This window comes from Lygodium microphyllum, chromosome 6 (assembly GCF_053477565.2).
Source record: "Lygodium microphyllum isolate KBCC chromosome 6, Lygodium_microphyllum_v1.1.10, whole genome shotgun sequence".
Lineage (NCBI taxonomy): Eukaryota > Viridiplantae > Streptophyta > Polypodiopsida > Schizaeales > Lygodiaceae > Lygodium > Lygodium microphyllum.
This window is the reverse complement of record NC_141140.1, coordinates 160,781,829-160,804,490: the sequence shown is the minus strand read 5'-3', so window position 1 is coordinate 160,804,490 and position 22,662 is coordinate 160,781,829. Positions and strand designations below refer to the sequence as shown.

Sequence of the window (22,662 nt, the reverse complement as noted above, 5' to 3'; positions counted from 1 at the left end):
TAGCCACTGGAGGAGTTAGGGTTAGAGTTCCCCCTATCCTCCAGCACTTTTACACCTAGCTACCCTTATCCTCTCTAATGTAGGGAGAGTTCCTATGCTTACCTTTCAACAATCCACAGTCTCTCTCTCTTGCTCTCTTGCTCCATTCGCCATAGCTCACACCTCTCTTGCTTCCACTTTCTTGTGCTTTCACTCGGGCTTCTCTCTTCAATTAGTATCAGAGACTTCTTCTCTATGAGCTCGAGCTCAACTCGACATTGCTACTCTCATTTGATTTACCTATAGTAGGGTTTTACCATTGGCAGCCATAGCTCCACCTCTTGAGCTCTCATTGCTCTAGGACTTCTTAGGACTTCTTGGGGCTATCTCAAGGCATTCTTGAGCCTAATTGAGCTTATTTCAGAGTATATTTAGCTCAGTGTTCGGGGTTGGAAATATAGAAACGTTTTTCCAGCTATGGCCATTTTCAAGCACTTGTGCTTGCTCACAACTTCTCCTTGGCATTGGACAAAGGCTTTGGCACTATTTACTACTCCTCCCAGTGTTGACAATTAACATTGAGCATTGGTTTTGAGTCATAATTGTGCAAACAGGGTAGCATGTTATCATAAAACATTGATAGCTATATCTTCAATGTTTGGAGCTCGTATATGCTTCCTGGGATGCATGTATACCTATGTTTTATTGTTGGATACTTAGGGGATCATACGCCATTGGTTTGAGATGCTATTGGATTGATTTGAGCACTCTTTTATCTCAGTTTTCTCATAGATATCATTGTTGTCATAACATGGATGAATGCTATTTGTTTGGAAAATGTCATGCTCTTGGCTTATGTGATGCTCATTTGGTGCTGGACACTTGGGGAATGTTAGGCCAATGTATTTGAGCCCATATTTGGTTCAATTTTACTATCATTTTTAATTTTGTAATAAGCAGGGTTGAAGAGTATTTTATCAATGAAAGCATATGCCTATTGCTTGTTGATGCTTCCTGGCTACTTGGGATGATACATTGATGTCTATGGTTTATGCCACATGCTTGGCCATGATCGAATGCTTTTGGGCTTCGATTAAGCTCACTTTTGCTCATTATTGACTATCATTTTGCTACTGTACATATAGTGGACAACAAGCATTTAATAGGGACAGTTTATGCCTAATGCTCTTTCATGCTATTCGGGCATTCCATTGGATGTATTGGTGCATGATATTGAAGCTCTATGCTTGGTTATGCTATTGAATGCATTTGAGCTTTGATTTGAGCTTAGGACATTTGACATGGGTTGTCAGTTACTTCATTGAATGCTTAGGTCTTATGTTTCCGACATGTACTTGATGTATCTTGGATGCTTGGATGCTACTCACATGAGAATTTGAGCTTTTTTTGCTCATATGACACCTACCTTTTGTTCCAGTGGGAGCCTCTTACTTGACACTTGGATGTTACATTGAGCTTTGGATTTTATTTGTAGTTGATCTTGAGCTACTTCAACTTTTGCTCGATGATGTACATTGTTTTGTATTAGTGATTGCCCTTGTTTGGCATTGATTTCTCACTACTGTACCTCACTTTCAACATGCTGTCATTGTAGACCGTTGTATTATTTATGAGAGCAATCCCCTCCATTTGATGCTATTTTGGTCATAGTTTGTGGACCGTTCATTATCCATACCTCTTGTTTTCAACTTATTTTGGTAGTGGTTTTGGTTTTGGGGTTGTTTGCTAGTACTATAGTAGCCTATTTGGTTTATACTGTACCTCTTTTTTCTGCAGTATGGTTGGTCATTCAAATGACAGTGCCATCTTCAATATTGAAAAGTTGGATGGCAACAAAATGGCTATTGGAAGACCCAAATTTGGTAGGTTTTGGTGCAAAACTCTCAGATTAACCGGCCAAATGTAAGAGTATTAAGCCTAAAGGTCAAGATTAGGGATGTATGGGATGAATTAGAGGAGCTTTGTAGGTCCACAATTATCTTGTCCCTCAATAAGCAGGTTTATTATAATATTATCATAGATGGGTAGTCTGCATGGGATCTTTGGGAGAAAATCCGTAATCTCTATGATAAGCAAAGCCTTGCATCTCTGATATATTGGCTAAAGAAGCTTATGGACCTTTGAATGAAGGAAGGTACCAATGTTTCTCAGCATTTGAGCAAGTTTCATGCTATTATTGGCCAGATATCATTGCAGTGTATTGACTTTAAGGACAATCTTCCACGTTTGTCCTTAATGATCACACTGCTTGAGACTTGAGATACATTCCATAGTGCTATGTGTGAAAATATGCTTGAGAATGGGCATGGGAATGATTGCTATGGTAAAGACTCGCAAAAGTCTCATTTTAAGTCTCGTGGACAGCCTTGTAGTAAGTCCCATGGATGTAAGTTTGATTTGTGACATGCCATTATTGTGGAAAAGTAGGACATATCAGGCCGCAACACTGCCAAAAAATATGCGATGACAAGCACAAGAAAAAGGACAAAGGGAAAGTGCATGATAAGTCTGATGATTGTACCATTGTCCCTACTAAGTCTAGTGTTAAGATCAAATAGATCAATTAGTGCAACAACTTGACTTTGATATTGATTACATACTTGTAGCTTCTTCTTTGGATGAGTCATAGCTTATTGATGCCTCACTTGGTTTTACTTAGTGTTGGTTGATGGATTCAGGGGCTTCCTTTCATGTGACCCTCATAGAGAGTGGTTCCACTCCTATCATAGTATGCCTTGATGTATCCATTTGGGAAATGACTTTGCATTGCAAATAATTGGTATTTGTGATATTTTACAGTTTGATTTAGGAAAGCAATATGTTTACTTTGCATAATGTTTAATATGCACTGGCTCTCAGGTAGAGACTTATCTCTATTGGCACACTGGATGACAAGGGTTACTTTGCTTCCTTTGGGGATTTTTCTTGGAAGATCACTTGTGGGAACCTTGTTTTAGCACGTGGTGCCAAGTCTGGCACTTTATATCCCTTGGTTGTATTTGAATATGTATATCATGTTTTGTTTGTGGGTGTAGTTCCACATGTATCTCCTTGGTATCTCGCCTTGGACACATATCCTTGAAGGGAATGAAAAGGCTTACTCATTTGCAATATCTTCCATCCCTTGAATATAAGCGTTTTGAGTCATGTGATTATTGTCTATATGTCAAGCATACACGTAGTATGCATAGGAAGTCTGACACTCTGCACATGAGTGAGCCTTTGGCTCTTGTTCATTTTGATGCCATGAACCTATGTCCTATTAGTTGTTAGGAGGCATGAAGTACTTTGTTACATTCATTGATGATTACTCACATAAGATTTGAGCATATTTGTAAAGATAAAATATGATATTCAGGCTACCTTTCAGTGTTGGCTTGCATTGGTTAAGAACCAATTTGGGTATAAGCTAAAATGGCTATGTTTAGATAATGAGGGTGAGTATGTCTCTAAAGCCTTTGAGAAATTTTGTGAAGAGAGGGATATTAAGTGTCAATTGACCGCCCCATAGACCCCACCCCATAATGGTATGGTTGAGCACATAAATAGGACAATATAGGAAAGGGTTCATAGTATACTTGATCAATCAATCTCTTTGTAATACTATTAAACTTCAGGTTGCAGAGGAGGTGTGGTTTGGAAAACCTCCTTGTATGCTCATTTGTGTGTCTTTAGTTGTGAGGCTTTCTGCGATGTACCCAAGGACAAGCATGCAAAGCTAGATCCTACATCTATGAAATTCATCTTTCTTGGTTATGGGGATGCAAGTGAGATGGGTTATCACCTATGGGATCCATAGGGTCAGAAAGTCATCCATAGCCATGATGTAGTTTTCCATGAGAAAAATATGTATTAGAAGCCTAAGTGGATAGTTGAGGAATGTAGGGTTATATTTCAGGAGGAGCCTCCTGCTACTATACAACCAGCTACATAACCTACAACACAATATCACAGCTAATGCTCCAATGGCCTATGGCCATGATGTTAGATAGAATGTGGAGGATCCTAAGCCTGCTGCCTTGAGATGCTTTGCCATGACTGGTTGAGGGAGCCAGGGGGTGGTTCCCATGCGGGCGCGCGGGGATATTACAAGAGCATCCATATTATTGAAGTTTATTTTACAAGAGTGAGAGATGCAACATACTTTAGTGTATATCTAGATTGCAAGTTGATTGTCAATCAAGTCATCTAAGATTTGACAGCCTACAAGTGAGTTGTCTAACTTAACTAGTCATCAATTGTTATATGTTTATGTGACTGTAAGATAGTCTTGATTAATGTCTATTGAGAGAGAAGGCATATATTTCAGTGTTTAGGATTGACTAATGTTAGTTTACTTAAGTGTAAATAGGTCCTATGGATGCAAAAGTTTTAGGGCCTTTGAAGTATACTATCAAGGAATAACCCAAAAACACTAAGGCCAAAGTCTTACACAATTCATTGGAAAAAATATGGAGTTACAACCTTTGTCAACCTGGAAGACATAACTATGAAAGTCACTATCCATAGTGAGATTGCTTAGGAAGAAGAGATATTAGGAAAATTTCTTAGAGTGACTGTCATATATCATCAAATCTTTACATATATCCCCAAAACACAAGTACTCGAAATCTTTTGATTGGTGCCCTCAGTCAAATGACTCACATGGTAGCTTAGATAAGAAAATCCTTATAGTAGGAACCATCTTGATTATGCAAAAGTTTGACTATTGCGTAGTAACATATATATGAAGCATGTATCATGCCATCATGCTTTTAAACTAATTCATGAGATTAGAAAGATAAATTGGAATAATCATATGCATGATGCTATTATACACTTTATAGTTGCATGCTCCATCATTATGTCTTCAAAAAAGTTGATTTGTCTTCATGAACCTCAATCATAATTTATGCAAATAATAAATAATTTTTAATCTAATTTACTATTAAGGATATCCTCATTTTTCTTTTATTTGTCTTTTTTCATAGAAAAAAATGGTATTATAATTCCAATTTGACTAAGAAATGAAACCACTTTTCTTTGAGATGGATGGTGGGGGAAACCTTGAACTTACTAAGATATGTATGACATAAAATAGTTTATATGTTTGAACATTTATTTCTTTATTTGAAACTTATGAGATTATTGTTATTGATATTGACCAATTGCATTTGAAGTTATGGCCTTCTCAACAAGAATTGAGCACCCCCAAAAAAGGATTCTTAGCAATTAAGCCTCTCAATGGCTTTTATGCGAAAGAGAAAATCAACAAAGGATATGCCCAATAGTGTTGGGGACAAATGCAAACTCTAGTGCATACACACATCCTATAAGGAATGTGAGTGTGGACCTCAATGTGAGGTTAAAAGAGGAGGAAGATAACATTCACATGGAACAAAATGTGAATGTACTACAAAGCATCCATGAAGTAAGAGAACAATATGAGGCACATGTGGATGCAATTTTAGACTATGAAGGTTCAATGTCAAAAAAAGTAAAGGGCCAACGTGTGTATCAGGAACATTGGAAGGTGTACTTTCCATGGAGCTATGTTACACATGATGCAGATGGCAAACAAAGAATTCGCTGCAAGATGTGTACACACTTTAAGATGAATAATGTTTTTGCTAATATTGGTAGCACAATTCTCCAACGACCATCATTGGAGATGCATGAAAAATCCAAAGAACACAACAAAGAAAAGTTCTTATGGAAAGAGAAAGAGCACAGATCAACTTTACCTCTTGATACAAATTTGCACAATATGGATCAAGTAGAGGTAGACAAAAGGGTTGTACAGATCAGAATGTTGCTTCAAGTGATATATTTCATTGCGATCAGGGATAATCCTCTTTCAGACTTTCAAAAAATGTTACTAACTGTGGGAAATCCAAAAAATCTAAAGTAGAAGACAAGGCTAAGGCAAAAGTGAAACGGAAGATGAAGGCGTGCTAAGAAAAATATGGAAACACAAGAAGTGTGAAAAAATCATAAATCAAGGAGAAAGACACACAAGAAAAAGTGCAAGTCCATACTTTTGTAAAAGAGTGCAAGATGCACCATGATTTATTTTAAGAGCGTCGGGCTCTCACTCCTGCAAATTGTAAAGGTAGATGGGCGGTAGGAAGGAAGCTAGGAAGATAGGAGGACAATGGGAAAAAGGGCCTATAGGCCACGACAGCCCATGTAAAAAAGGGGATAAGGGGATGACCGCCCAAAAGGGATTTATGGTTTTGTATATAAAGTTGAAAAGTGAATGAGAAGCTCATTCTTGTGTGTGGCCAAAAGTAGCTCTCATCTTCTTCTTGTTCTTGCTTGCTTGAGCTTATGCATGAGAGAGGGACTGTGAGAGTGTGAGGGAGTGAGTGTGTGAGGGTGAGGGACCGTGGTGGAGAAGCTCTCCATCTTCTCCTCTCTTCTTTTCTTTTCTTTTCTTCTCTTCTCTTCTCTTCTCTTCTCTTCTCTTCTCTTCTCTTCTCTTCTCTTCTCTTCTCTTCTCTTCTCTTACATGTGGCAATGGAGCTTGGAGCGTGGAGCTTGAGGATCAAGCTTGCTTGAAGCTTGCACTTGGATCGTGGAGCTACCTGAGTGCTCGGGAGAGGAGACAACTTGATCGGGCATGGAGGTAAGCTCACTACACTCGTAGAGAGAGATAGCGCGTCAGCTATGTAAGAGGTAGCCATTAGTGCTCGAGTTGAAACGCTTGAAAGAATAAGCGGTCCATGGGTCTTGGTGGTTTTCGGTCCTCTACAAATGTTGAGGAATTAGTATTTTTTGGGGAACCATATGTACCTAGTCAAGCAAGTTATGAATCCTATCTTTCTTCATTTTCTACTCATATTTTTTTAGAGGCATGCTACAAATACTTGTACGAGAAAGCAAAGGCAGAGATTTGTGAAAGTCCCTTGCACTCACTGATGGTGGATGAGAGTACGAATGTTTCTAACAATCACCACATGATTGTATGTATTACATATTTATGTGATAAGGGCAATGGATATGTACATAATAGATTTGTTTCATTATTGAAAACACATAATGGAACAGCAAAGGGATTGTATGATGAGCTCTCAGAGTTTTTACAAAGCTTTGGTTTATCAAAATCTAATCTTGTAGGATTTTCCACTGATGGATGCAATGTGATGCTTGGAAAAAGTGGATTGGTCAACTGATTCGCACGAGAGGTAGCACATCTAGTTGGAGTCCATTGTATAGCACATAGAGATGCATTGGCAACTAAGGATGCTTTGTCTACATTGTCTATCTTTGAGATAGTAGAAACAACCACTCGGAATTCTTACAAATGGTTTAGTAGTTCTTACAAAAGGCATGGATAATTGAAAGATTTAGCCATTGAATTTGGGCTACCAGTTCATGAGCTCTTGAAGGTGCATGAGATTCGTTGGCTCTCAAGAGGACAAGTAGTGAAAAGGCTTGTTACATTGATGCCAGCTCTATTGCATATATGGATGAGGGAAAATGCAGAGTTGTATATGTTTTTCACCTCATTCAAGAGGTTGAATTCTTCCTACATCTGTTAGTTGAAGTGCTACACTACCTAAACCTTCTGAATAAAAAGTTCCAAGCTGAACAAGTAGAGGTAACAATAGGAACAGAGCTTATGGTCATTATAGATATTCTAGAGGCACGCTTCTTATTGGGAGACCTTGGTCATGGGACACAATATCTCACAAAGTTTTATCAACAAGTTAAATATGGATACATGCATTTTCCAATCAACAATGTTGGAGCTATGGAAAGGCATACTCTTCATAATAATCAGTTGGGACCTAAGGATAAATGTAGCCAATTGGCAACTTGGGAGAGCTGCATTGAAATTGGCAAGCAATTTGTACAGAAAGTTATATATGCATTATATGTGAGGTTTTCCTATTTAAAGCTATTTGAGGCTACAAAGATATTTAGCCCTAAGGATTACCCACATGATGTCCGTAGATGCTTCACAATGGGTGCAATTTGGATAAATGCCTTATTAGAAAAGTTTGGGTTGTTGATGTTGATGCAAGCTTGATTATGGAGACTTTATGGTGAAGTTAAAGAAAGGCAAGTTAAATAGGACAATGGTTCAAAGAAGTAGAATGGTCAGGAAATGCTCAAAGGTTGTATGACAAATGATAGCCCCACCTAGTTTCGATGGCACAACTAGTCCCGTGACATGTGCATGAAAGTAACAAGTGCATGTTCACAGCATTTCCTAATTTGAATGATATGTTTTGAGTTTCAATGAAGTGTTTCAAGTTTGAAGTAGCACAAACAATGTGTGGAAATTTGTGCATCACATTATGGCAATGAATCCCCCCCCCCCCTTTAGAGCTCACAAACTAAATACATGTTTGAACATAGATTGCTTTGTGTCCATAGAGGAATGTCAAAATCTAGAACATCAATAAAGTCCACAAATGTACCCATGGTATGTTCATGTTAAGTGGGGCAAGGATCTATATTCATGTGGTATGGCAGATTAAAGGGCATATATGATAAGGATATACTATACCCATCTATGCCCCATCTGTTAGTTTTGGTGGCAAAATAGTGACAATGACACAGAGCTAAAGACAATATGAGTAATCCAATGATAATTTATCCATGTTGGTTTTGGTCGTGAACATCCATAGTCACACACACACACGCACGCACGCACGCACACACACACACACACACACACACGCACGCACGCACGCACGCACGCACGCACGCGCGCGCGCGCGCGCGCACACACACACACACACACACACACACACACACACACACACACCCACACACACACACACACACACACACACACACAAATCTAGGCTCAAACTAGCCTACCTACCTTTTGATTCTGGAATAAATTGTAGGAGTCTATTGGATGTGAGCAATACAGTTCTACCATTCTTAGAGACTATGATCATCTAGACTCATAAAGTGGATGATTAATGCTAATAAAGGTCATACTCGAAATGAAAGAGATTATGATGAAGTGGTAAGGGTTCAATGTCATTTTGTGTAATATCCTACATTGCGTTGCTTGTTGCTTTAGCATACCAATTGAATTGGCTTAATTGGCTCTCATTAAGAGATGGAGACTACACTACTAACAAATGAATAGACACTAAAGCTAGTGAAGTATACAACAAAGAATGGTATCATTATTGTTTCTAGATAAGAAGTCGTTGTAGCTTTTTGATTTATGGAAAAAACAGTTATTGTGCATCAAATATCTTATTCAAAATTTAGTGACTTGTCTTTTGAGGGCCTTGCACAACTCTAGGTGGTGGTCGCATGTACCATTTGGATACTCAATAGGGACAAGCCTTTGTTGTGCATGGTGCAACAAAAAATGTAAGTGCTACTCCATCCATTCCCAATTTGAGCTCATAGTGTTTTTGCATTACTTAGACAACTTTTAGATAAATGTTCTTTGAAACAAACATTTTCAATTGTGAAAGGAGATCATACGAGTTGAGGAGTATCTTGTGAGGTATGATGGAAACATCTTACTTGAACTTCCTTGTGCTCAACCCTCGTCAAGGTCGGTGGGCATGGAAAATAATTTCGATGGGCATGTATGAAAAAATGTTGTGACCACAAATGTATCTGCCTTTATTACTAAAACTGTTAGATAGAGAAGGTGTGCAAGACATTCACAGTAGGACATTTATAGTGTGGTAAAATATTATATTCAACAAGATTGGCGAGGTAGAAAAAAGTTCTTAGAGAGGATAATGGAAAAATAGATTGTAATGGAATCAATTCTAACAAGTACTTCTACCGAGGCCACAAAAATATGGTCATGGAGAAGAAAGGCTCTAAAGAAAATTTCATAGGATTTATGACAGGTCATGTTCCTTCCATTGGGGACATCATGCCAAAAATTGTATTCCCCCTCATAGTGAAGAAGAGTTTAAGTTAAAGTGTGGAATTGTTGATAATGTTTCTTTTGATTAGCTTCTGAGTTTGAGTATCATGCTCTAAGAAATCTGTTGGGGTGAATATATGATTGAGCTAGCATGGAACTTTATACTTTCTTGACTAGTCTCACTCTTTTTTGTATCATTTTAATCCTTTCATTTTGTTGTTGTAGGCACTTGATAATAATGATAAATACCTTGTTCCATGTACAAAACTTTTAAAGTAGGTCCATGGAAGTGGTGGTCTCCCACAACGGTGTGAAATATGTTAGTTTATACAATGCATAGACCTCTCATTTGACTATGGCCTTGCTTCAAAGCAAAAGAGTGCCTTCTTGAAGGGTAAACATATCAAAAGTGGTCCTAGGATTGAGTGCATTTTAAAAAAAGCATCCACACGCAACGCTCTTGATCTAAAAATCATGATTGATCTTATTGATGTTGCAGAGGAGCTGCAAGTACTGAGAAGGAGGTTTTTAATGCAAGAATTGTATGCCAAAAATGCCAAGAAAATATGCAATGTGTAGTAGGATGTTCATAAAACAATATGGAATTTTTTTAGAACAATTTCCGATAGTGAGGTAAGATGGCAAGGGTACATTGAGGACAAAGGAAAAAAGTGTAATAAGCTAATTGATCAAAAGGGTAGGGTAGGTTTAATTTGTGTCCAAGCTCTAAGATTTTGGGGTAAAGTCAATATATATGGTTCTAAGAGGCAAATGATATGCTTTTGTGGGAATAATGTGGATCATACATGGACTCCATCCAATACTATTGAAAAGCATCTTGGGAGGACCCCTCAAGATTGCAAGGGGAAAATTTTTGACAATAGAGGAAATATAGGAGCTTGAGCAAGGAGGATTCAATATTAAACAACAAGCTTCTGGGAGAGCAAGGCTTGCTAATGTGGACAAGTTGGATGCAAATGCTACAAGTTTGGATGTGAGGCCCTTGCTTCATGACAATAAGCCAATGTTTTGACAAAAGTTGTGATAGAAGATATGAATGCAAGAATGAACTTTGCTATTCAAATGGAATGTGATATACATATAGCAAGCAAGGGACAAACATGTAACAACATGTGGAGTATATTATATCTTCTAAAGGTGGGCCAAAATATTCCCGGCATATACTTGTACAGAATTCCAAATTCGAGTTGAATGAGGAAGAAAGTATATGCAATACAAACATCTATCTTATATATTCACAAAGGACATTTGCACTCAATGCAAGGGCACATAAGTTTATGTATCTAGCTACACTCACTAGACAAGACTTACATCAAGCTCTTAAGTAGCTATCTCCATACTTTTATTGTGCCTTTTAAGTCTACATTGAAACCTTCAGTCTTCATCACTCTTAGTACTGTCATCCACCTCTTAGCTGCTCTCCTTTTTGTCTAAAGAAAGCTATGGATCTTTTTTGTCTCTTGAGTTGAAACATGTGGACATTATTACTCTTAGTAATTACATTGTCCTCCTAGTTGCTCTCTTTTTTGTTTGAAGAAATTAGTTGACTCATAGGTTTATCCACACCTTTGTATGGGAACAACTTTTATGCTCAATGCTCATGTTGTTTTTTGGACTCACTATGGATGCTTTTGAGTATCCCATCAAAATGACTATTGTTATCTAAAATACATACTATATACACAATCCTTTGTTGTTTTGTGCGGACATGAATACAAACATTTTCTACTTATGTCTAGTTGCAATTTGTAATTTTAAATATGCTTTGTAGTTTCTCAATAAAACTATAGCTATAGTAATGCCTTCCAATACAATCTGTTTATTTCCTTTGCTCGTTTGCTCGACAGTTTTTGCTTGCCATTTGGCAACCCCCAGTTGGGTCAAGCCTCCAAATCTTATGTCATTAATGATCACATCTCAAAATGACTCAAATAGAAAAGCTTGATTGATTTATTTATTTATCATTATCAATGTTATAGTCTACATGTAGTATTTTGTACAAAGGGAATGATGCTCATTGATGATAACCTCCTTAGAACTACATTTCACTTATGTTCTATTCTACATGACTTTATGTATCCCCTTCTTATTTAAATGACCATTTTAAAAATTACAATAGGTTTTTGAATGTAATTGTAAGTTACTATATAACTTTGCATTTCATTTCAAATAACATCTCCTAGAACTTTGACTTGCAATTAGATTGGCCTTGCCTCGTGTAGCACCAAATTTATGATGTACCATTTATGATAGACAACTAGAGCATGATGTTCATTATTCATCCAATCTCAAGGAGAACATCTAACAATTGTAGGAACTACCAATGTTACAAGGTAAAAAGCTCTTTTACTTGAATAGTTTTCTAGTTTGTAGACTAAGACAAATTAAAGGCATGAGTCCTATTGTAGACTATCTTCTATTTGATTCTCCACTAATCTTCATAGCAATGTCACAAGTCTAAATACTTGGCACTAAAGGATATTAACATTTAGTGCAATCATACATTTTGTAGAATATCAATTGTAATATACTATGAATTTCACAATCCATCAATACTAACTAGAAATTACTTTCTTTAAGCTTGATGTTTATGTCCCAAAGATATATTGGAACAAAGGAATATGAAGTTTAATGAAATTGCAGTAAACTTGGTAATTATGTCCCAAGTCTTATAGACATGGCAGGCATTAAGGAATACAAAGGGACATTTGTTACAATCACGTTTCTTACACAATGTCAATTTAATATACAACAAGATTTATGATGTAACCAAAAAATCTAGTATCATCTAGAAGATTCTAAAAAGTTTAGTAAGATTCTAGAAGGTTGCTTAGAGTAGTGATTGCACTTACATCAATATATATACATTACTTTTGATCAGGAATGGTTATGTTATCAATGGTGTCAACCTTAACTCTTGTGAGACTCTTGTATAAGTAGGGATCTTGGCTACAAGCCGTTCATTTTCCCCCAATACCAATTATGAGGCTCTTGTGAAGTAAGTTCTTTTCAGTTCTAGTTCAAGCCTTGTATATGTAGTTCTTGTCTTGTCTTATATTCAATCTAGTCTTGTATCAATATCTTGTCTTGTTATGTGAATCTAGCCTTGTTGTAAACATCATTATATCAATCTCATACAAAGAATTATATTGTTGTACTCCATCTTCCTGCAATAAAGGATCAAGTTCTTCTTTCTTCTTCTTCTTGTTATTCTCTTGTTAGTTATGAAGCAACATTCTTTGTCCTTGCCAAGTTCTTATCATCTTTATAACAACTTTGCAACACTGAAGGGTTTCTAGGCGAAGTCTCCTATACATAGTAGATTTAAGAAGGGTTAATGGAAGCTTCTAGATATGAGATGACATAAGCATTGACATAAGCACAAGATGACAAGATGACATCGTCAAAGACATAAGCATTGCTTTATAACCAACAACCTAGAGAACCTTCTAGAATCTCTAAAACTTTCTAGAATCTTCTAGAAGTTTTTAGATGATACTAGAGTGTTTAGTGGCAATGACAAATACTAACTAGGAATTACTTTCTTAAGGTTGATATACATATCCCAAATATACTGGCACAAAAAATATGGAGTTTAATTAAATTCAAGTAATATTGGTATTTACATCCCAATTCTTATTAGCTTGGCTCTAAGGGATACAAAGGTTCAATGCAATCATGTGTTTTTCTAAGTTACCCATAACAATAAATAAAATATTACCCAAAGGTACCTTGCTTTAAGCTTATTTGTAAGCTCTAGCTCTCCCAAGCCAATTATTCATTAAAAAGTAAAGCCTTCTCCCTCATATGATCTATTGACAACAAAGGAAATGATATTTCAAACTCCAATTAAAATTTCATTTGAACTTAGCTATTGTTCAACATGTGCGCGTGCGCGTGTGCGCGATAGAGATTTTCAAGGTTAGATGTTAAAAAGCTATAAAGTAGAAACTTGGAAGCTATGAAGAGTGAGGTTAGATGTTAAAAAGCTATAAAGTAGAAACTTGGAAGCTATGAAGAGTGAGGTTAGATGTTAAAAAGCTATAAAGTAGAAACTTGGAAGCTATGAAGAGTGAGACTTTATTAGATAATGGGTTGTTTATTCTTTTGAATTATGAATATATCATTGGTACAATGTTTAACTCATGTCTCTACTCTTGACACTCATACAACATTATAATATAGTTAGAAAATGACGTTTGAAAACATAAATGAAGCGTTTGACTTCATTTTCAATTGAATCAATTGCACATATATGCACTCTTTAGTATATTTGATATGACAAAATTTTGGACCCTTTCAAAACACACATGGTAATCGCTTGGCACCTTGAAATTCATTGTGATGTTTGAACAAAGTAAAATTTTCAAATTATTTATTAATTATGTATCCGTAGAATTTTTACAAAAATGCAACCATTCTTCTGTACATAATTGTTGATGTGTCAAAATGTCTTTCGACATCAAGATTTGTTGTGTCACCAAATCAACATCCAATTATTGTAAGAAAAGACAATTATAGTTGAAGTGTCAAATAAAACTACTTTAAGTACGGCATCAAACTTTGGGGAAAAAGAAAAGTAAAGTTATTTGAGTGGGTGATATCAAAAGAATCACAATTAAAGATGATGTCTTGAGCCATATTCACATAAATTTCAAACTTACAAACTCTTAAAATTCAATCCGAAACCAAGATTGCACCATTGTTCCACCTCATGTAGCCTGTCATAATGTTTGTTTCACCATGCCCTAAAACTCTAAGTTACAATAGTATGCTTCATGACTTAAATTAAGAAAGTGTTTTACACCAAGCTAAAGTGAGGGCATTAAACAAGAACTTTATCAACGCTAAGATTTCTATGTTTAAATATCAAAATCAAAAGTATAGGATTGCATATGATAAAAGGGCATGCACCAATTATTTGAGCCCACTCTACAACTTTTAACATTAGAACGAGACCAAGCAATTACATGTTAGAGTTTCAATCAAGCCTCTCAGATGATGGACTTCTCATTAGGCCCTAGAACACCCTCACATAAGAGTTACATATTGGATTTCAATCAAATCTCTAAAATAGACTTCTCATTAGGGTTTACAACATGTTGACAAAGGGAATTATGAGATAATTAAATAGAATCACAATGTATAGTTGGCAAAACATTTCAATCACAAGTCATTCTAGCTTGCTTCCAAAAATTGTTTCACTAAGGGATGTGTTGAACTTGAAAGCTCATCTGGCCTTAGAACTTCAACAACTTCGCCATTTACAAGGACACAAACCATTGTGGAAATTCTTTGAACTTGCTTGATGCTATGAGAAACCATAACAACAGTTAACCCTCTTTTACTAAGACTCATCACTGCCTCCTCAATGTTGTGAGTTGATATAGGATCCAAAGCACTTGTTGGTTCGTCTAATAATAAGACCTATAAAACATCAAAACATCATAAATGTTACATTTCAACTAACTAAAGAAGCAATGGTAGTAATAACCAAATATGTGAAACTTCAAGAACACATCCAAGTGATCACTAACTTTCACTAGCTCTTCTCCAAAATCATTATGATTAACTTCATCTAAAATACCAATCTTTAAAGGCAATGCAAGGCCTTATTGGTGGAATAATATAACTTTAACACCTAACACCATTAAATCTTGCTTTAGAAGATGAAATACCTTGATGATGGAACCATTTATGAACACAAAAAAGGAGTCATTTAAAATGTTGGTGAGAACATTAGTAAAAGAGACAATAAACCTCATATTATCCAAACCAAGAAGGTGCATACCTCTGGATCATTAGCAAGTGTGCGAGCTAAAGCCACCCTTTGAGCTTGGCCAACTGACAAACCAACTATTGATTTAGAAGCAAAAGAAGGATCTAGATCCGCAATTCGTAAAAGCTCCTCGACACGAGCGTCATCAAGCTTCTCCCCAGCCAAGCTTGGCCCATATCTAATGTTGTCAGCCACAGTTCCTATGCTCACAAAGGTGAGATGACTAGTGAGATCGTTGCCTCTCTCTCTCTCTCTCTCTCTCTCTCTCTCTCTCTCTCTCTCAAAATATTCTTAAAGATGCACCTCATGAATAACACAATGTGCCCTTGTAGTGCTCAAAACATATAGAATTGTGAAACCTATTCAAATTTTACTAATCTAAAACCATTCAAATTTTGCTAATCTTTTATGTATAAGAGAGAAACCAAAATTGCAGTCATGGCCATTGTTATTTATTTTTGTAGTGTGAAACTACTATCTTGATTGCCAATATGATAGGTTTCCACACCCTTGCTCAATATGAAAGGAGCAAGTACCTTATGATCCTTGCTATTAAGGAAATGCCTACATGAAGCATCCGAGCCCCTATGTAGAAGATATTGTTTATGCATTATTAAGGGCATTATGTCCCGAGCAATGAGATTGCAAGTCACTATGAAGCATCTATATTGTGTGCATGCAAGCCCCTATATACGAATCCCCTATGCGAGGCTCCTGTATACAGATCCCTTTTATGAAGTGCACCCAAGCCTCTACACACACACACAAATCCCCTTATGCGAGGGCCCGTATATATGAATCCCTTGTATCATCCATCTTAGACATCTTGTGCAGGTGATAGTATAGTATCATGTGCATTCATGTATGATAGCATAGGCATCTTGTGCAGGTGATAGTATAGTATCCGGGTTTGGTATATATGGGATATTACCGTCGAACATGGCGGGCGTTTGGAAGAGCATGCCGACGCGGCGACGGAGGGCGACGACGTTGAGGGAGGTGATGTCGTCGCCGTCGAGGAAGACGGAGTCGGGGGGCGGCTCCCAGAGGCGGTTGAGGGCGCGGAGGAAGGTGGACTTGCCGCTGCCGCTGGGCCCGATCACGCCCACGACGGCGCCTGCGGGGATGTCCAGGCTCACCCCTCGCAGGATCCGCGGGGGCTGCCCTTCCCCTCCCTCCTCCTCCTCCATGGCCATCTCATCATCTTCCTCACCAGCAGCAGCAGCACCACCCTCCTCCTCCTCCTCCTTCTTCCTCTTCTTCTTCTTCTTCTTCTGCTGCTTCTTCTTCTTCTGATCAGACACGTATGTGTCGTCGGCGTAGCGATCCAGCTTCCTCACGATTATTTTGGCGAAGGGCTCGCCATCGCCGTTCGCGCTGACTCTGCGTCTCCAGCTGGAGCTGTCTGGTGATGTGGGAGAGGAGGGTATCTGGAGAAGGTGCTCTCGGCTCATGATTTGGTCACACACACACACACACACAGAGCGAGAGCCTCTCACAAAGACGAGTCGTCGAGAGGACTTTTGAAGTCCCGACAGTAAAACACGCAGAAAGAATCGCCTTCTGCACAATGCCTTCCACACGCCTACGTCCTCTACACTCCCCGCCCCCACACCTTCCCCCTTACCCACCTCTCTCTCTCTCTCCCTCTCCCTCTCCCTCTCTCTCTCTCTCTCTATATATATATATATATGCACCTCCTTCGTACCAATAAAGAGAGAGAGCAAACCACTAGCTGCCACCTTCAGACCCAAAGGATACAACCTGCGTGGCCAGCTAAGAACAAGGTCGTATCTAGACAGCTTTTCCTTCTCGCCTCCAAGGACCAAGACTCGGCCTTTTTGCCTAAATATTCCCTAGGTACATTTACCTTTGATTTCCAAGTACACTCTATAGGACCACATATGCACCCGTGATGGCCGTGACCCCCCCTACATCCAACCTATGAGACGACCTAAACTAACCCAACGTCACACTAGGTTAGACAATACCTCCGATGATGCAAATCCTTAACTTTATCTTTAACAAAACATTCCACGAATCATAAAAAAAACCCTAGTCTATTGGATTGTCCTTGAAAACTAGCTCCAGAGCCTTCAACTTGCACATATCCTTATCTTTATCTTTAACACAATACTAGCGTTCCCACGCAAGGAAAGATATGCATTTGCATCCAGGAGTACATATACTCGTATATACATGCAGTGACCATGCACCAAACTTGTAAACTTGTATCCATACTTGCTCTACACAACAATTAGAAGTACTCTACATGATCCTTGGATGCTACAATGAGAAATAACATTGCTATGCTGAAAGGAACCACAAATGAAATATACACGAACGACACCACAAAGTTTAAGTGTGTCCGAGCATTATATACAGACTCTCAGCATTAGTAATCCACACAGGTGAAGCAAAGCTCGAAACCAAAGTTTGTTCTAGAGACTGCGCCAACAACCTTGCACCACAAATTCAAGTATCAACAAACCACAAAGTGTCACTCCTTGATTGTGCCTATGCATCTGCATCCAAATGTAACAAAATTTTTGAAACTTCCCATGGGGCCTAAACAAAACAAAGCTTTCTTTTCTTTGAGAAAACACTGGGAAAATTTCCATTCTCCAATATAGCATGGCTAGGCGAAGCAAGCCCCATCGCCACTCTTCATCTTGTTGATGGGACAGGGGATGTGATAGTCTTTCCTCTCTTTCTTGCACCCAAAATTTTAGAAGCCCACAATGTAAACGTAAGCACATCTAACAACCAACAAAAACTACTTAACATTAAAACAACAATACATGGCCTAACATATGCAAACCACTCAATAGACATTGTCATAGCTCGATGCAGCATCACAAAACAATCGAGGTCTTTAGATTCATACATCGGCCACCCTCTTGGTATTCTATCAATGTGAGATCGTCAAAACCTCTTATTCTGATTAGCTTCACCCATACGCACTTGAAAACACTGAGTATATCCACAATGCCTTCCTCCCTCCCCTAGTCTATGCCTCTCCTCTATTTGCGACCCCTCTCCCACACAATTTTTACATCTCTCCCTGTCTTTTCACGCACACACACACACACACACACACACACACACACACACTCTCTCTCTCTCTCTCTCTCTCTCTCTCTCTCTCTCATGTACACATGCATAAAAGAATAACATGCATTTGCATCTAGGTGTATAGAGACTCATATTTGTATGCAATGCCTTTTATGCACCAAACTTGTAAACTTTACCCATAGGTACTTTGCATGATATCTAGAAGTAGCTCTATAGAATCCTTGGATGTTACAATTGGAAATAACATTGCACCAAACCATAAATAAAAGACATATGAAATGTATATTTTGTATCCTTGAGTGCAAGAAACCATATATTTGCTCACTATCTTCTCTCTATCCAGAATCTCTCTCACTATTTTTTGTCTCTTCCTCCCTTTCCCTACCCCTCTTCACCCCCCTTCTCCATTTGCGACTCTTCTCTCATATATTTGTTACCCATCTCTCTTTCTCACATCTATCATCCTCATTCCCTCCCTCCTCCCTTTTTATCTTTATTCTCCCTCCGTAACCTCTATCTCTTCCTCCCTCTCTCCTTTTCACCTCTATCTCCCTCCCCTCTCTTACCCGTCTCCTCTACTCTATCTCTCACCACCCCCTTTTACACCTCTCCCCTCTCTATTCACACTCACTCACTCACTCTCTCCCTCCCTCCCTCTCCCTCTCTCTCTCTCTCTCTTACACTCATGTACAAAAGGCCAAATATGCATTTGCATCTAGGAGTACATAGACTCATATATACATGCAATGACCATGTACCAATATTGTAGTTGCATCCATACTTGCTCTACGTAACAGTTAGAAGTAGCTCTACATAATCCTTGGATGTTATAATCAGAAATAGCATTGCTACGATGAAACGAACCACAAAGTTTAGGTGTATCCAAGCATCACATACAGACTCTCAACAGTATTAATAATCCACACAGGTGAAGTAAAGCCCAAAACCAAAGTTTGCTCTAGAGACTACGCCAATAACTTTGTACCATAAATCGAAGTATCAACAAACCACAAAGTGTCACTCCTTGATTGTGCCTATGCATCTACATCCAAATGTTACAAAATTTTTGAAACTTCCCATGGGGCCTAACCAAAATGAAGCTTTCTTTTCTTTGAGGAATCACTAGGAAAAATTCCATTCTCCAACACAACATGGCCAAGTGAAGCAAGTCCCATTGCCACTCTTCATCTTGTTGATGGTACATGGGATATGATAGTCTAACAACATAAACGTAAACACATCTAACAATCGACAAAGATCACTTAACATTAGAATAACAATACCTAGCCTAACATTTGCAAACCACTCGATAGGCATTGTCACAGCTTGATGTAGTGTCACAAAACAACTGAGAACCTTAAATTCATACGCGGGCCATCCCCTCGATCTTCTATCAGTGTGAGGTCGTCGAAACCTCTTTTCCTGTTCAGTTTCATCCATATGCACTCGAAAACACTGAGTATATCCACAATGTACCACCTTAATAAAAACTAAAAGTAAAATCTCTATATTGACATCATCATATAAATGCTCAATGACTCTTGCAAGTGTTCTTCTTATAATATCATGTGTTGTCACTGCACGCAAGATACACTACAGTTCCTTCTGATACTCAGAAGTTGGATATAATAGCCCCAGCTTGGAGCAGGCATCTGCAAAAGTTGAGTAAACACTTAAATATAGTGTAGGAAATACTCAATTACCACCAAGTATATGCCAACCAAATATAGCACAAAGGCCATTTCACATATATGCCAAGTAGGGACTACAAAGCTGTCAAAATTCAACAGATACATCTTTGCAAAAAATGCAAGCATATCATTCCACCCTCAAAAAATTCTCTGTATGTATCTCTACAAAAAAGCAATGCACCTTATTGTATCTTCTGAAGTACATCCTTGTACACAATGTTCATCGTGACATTCACAAGGCTTCCATTCTCATCTAGTAAGACCCTCACACCGCATGAGGATTTCAACCTTGAAAATGCAACATACAATTGTCCATGTGTAAATACCGGTGTCTTTAAAGAAAGACCAACAATAGACAAAGTCTAGCCTTGAGACTTATTGATCATCATAGCAAATGCTAGTCGAACTGGAAATTGCCTCCGCCTCATAGTAAACGGAAATTGCAAGGTGCTAGGAATAAAAGTGATCCTAGGAATGAAAACTCATTCCCCTACATTTGTCCCTGTTATTATCTCAGTATCTATCACCTTTTTATTGAATGCCTTACATATTAACCGTGTACTATTACACAAATCTTTTGTTGGATTTAAGTTCCTAAGCAAAATAATAGGTGCATTCATATTTAGCAACAATAGATGGGGAGAAAATCTTGGGAAAGTTACTATATGTACATCCTCTATATCACATGTGTTCAAGGCCTATTTATAAATATCCTTATCTGTGATTTTTTTCTGAATAAAACATAACCCTTTTCTATTAAATCTATAAATAATCGCTTTATATTATGCCATTCTGTATGTAAAAAAAATATAAAAATGGTATTTTAAAATACATTTTTTTCAACCCATGTGATGCACATATATTCATGAGTAACTTACCCGATGAGAAAATCCATCTCCAAGATCTAGTATATTTAAATACTCTATAGAGTATAAAAATGAGCTATCATCTGTCTCTGCAATTGAATCTGCACTATAGTACTGTATAACTTCTCCTGGCATCAATTGCAATGCATGATGATTCAAAGAAGCCACCTCTGTATTCCCTGCTGCAAGTATAACACACTTGCCGAAATGCTTCAAAGTCTCTCACCATGGATACTTCACTGTACACACTATCAACCAAGGTTTCGATAGAGTATCCTTTCAATACCATGCTAGATGGAATATGTAACTTATCAAATTTCTCCGTAATACCCACTCCATCCCCTATCCCTTGAATCCAACTAATCAATCCATTATCAATTATACCACCAATGGTTGACATCCTCATATTCCCAGACAACCTTAGTACCTTAACATAGTGCCATAAATGAGAGTAACATAGTGCCGCATTAACAATATCTTCATGGGAGCCCTTCATCACAATGGGCAAGATTTGCCTAAAATCATCTCTTCAAATCAAACATGTGCATCATGGGAGCTTCATCCCACAAAATAAGGCTCGACTGTCTCAACAATCATCTCTTCAAATCAAACATGTGCATCATGGGAGCTTCATCCCACAAAATAAGGCTCGACTATCTCAACAATTGAGTAAGATCCCTCTGAACATGAATTTTACAAGTGGATCGATTACATAGATCCAATGGAATTTTAATCCTCGAGTGAGCAGTACGACCGCCTTGTAGAAGAAGCAAAGCAGCAATGCCAGATGATGTTGTTACTAATGCTATATGCCAATCACTGCATAGCTTAGCAAGCAAACACTTATAAAGAAATGCCTTCCCAGACCCATTGGGACCATCCACAAAAAAAACATCCCCTGAGTTTGCACCAATAGCATCTATAACTGCATTATATGCAACTCTCTGTCCGTCATTCAACATTGCCTCCATAGAAACACAAACTCTACGTTGCTCCAATATATCATATGCATATTCATCACACAACTGAGAATCTGCTCGACAAGGTTTTGACAATCCATCAAAGTTAGACAATCTTCACCCATGCTATCGTAAAAGATCCTGAAGATACAATAAAGCCCTGTTTGATGTCTCTTGTTGTAAAACTACAAAAGATATATGCACATGCTCTAGCTATAACTTATACAAAATATCATCTATCATTAGTGACATAAACCTATCCCAAAGTTTACCAAGCTGCGCAAGCTCATAGAAGACCAAAATTGCACTAAACAAAGCACATAACTGGGCACCGATTTATACAGATGCAACTTCTTCCAAGCACACATCACACTCATCATCACTCTCTAACATGCTCTGCAGGCTTCCTTAAAGGTATTGTACACCA

General features: G+C 37.9%; 1 protein-coding gene across 1 annotated transcript; it reads right to left on the bottom strand.

Moving 5' to 3' along the window:
- Window positions 1-14,782: 14,782 nt before the first annotated feature.
- On the bottom strand, window positions 14,783-17,278 carry LOC148035346 (ABC transporter I family member 17-like). Its single transcript, XM_087680369.1, has 3 exons — window positions 16,576-17,278; window positions 15,657-15,844; window positions 14,783-15,292 (listed from the first exon to the last, which is right to left on the bottom strand). Exons 1-3 carry the CDS (start codon window positions 17,096-17,098, stop codon window positions 15,044-15,046), a joined length of 960 nt encoding a protein of 319 aa, XP_087536495.1. The 5' UTR covers window positions 17,099-17,278; the 3' UTR covers window positions 14,783-15,043.
- Between the last annotated feature and the right edge of the window lie 5,384 nt (window positions 17,279-22,662).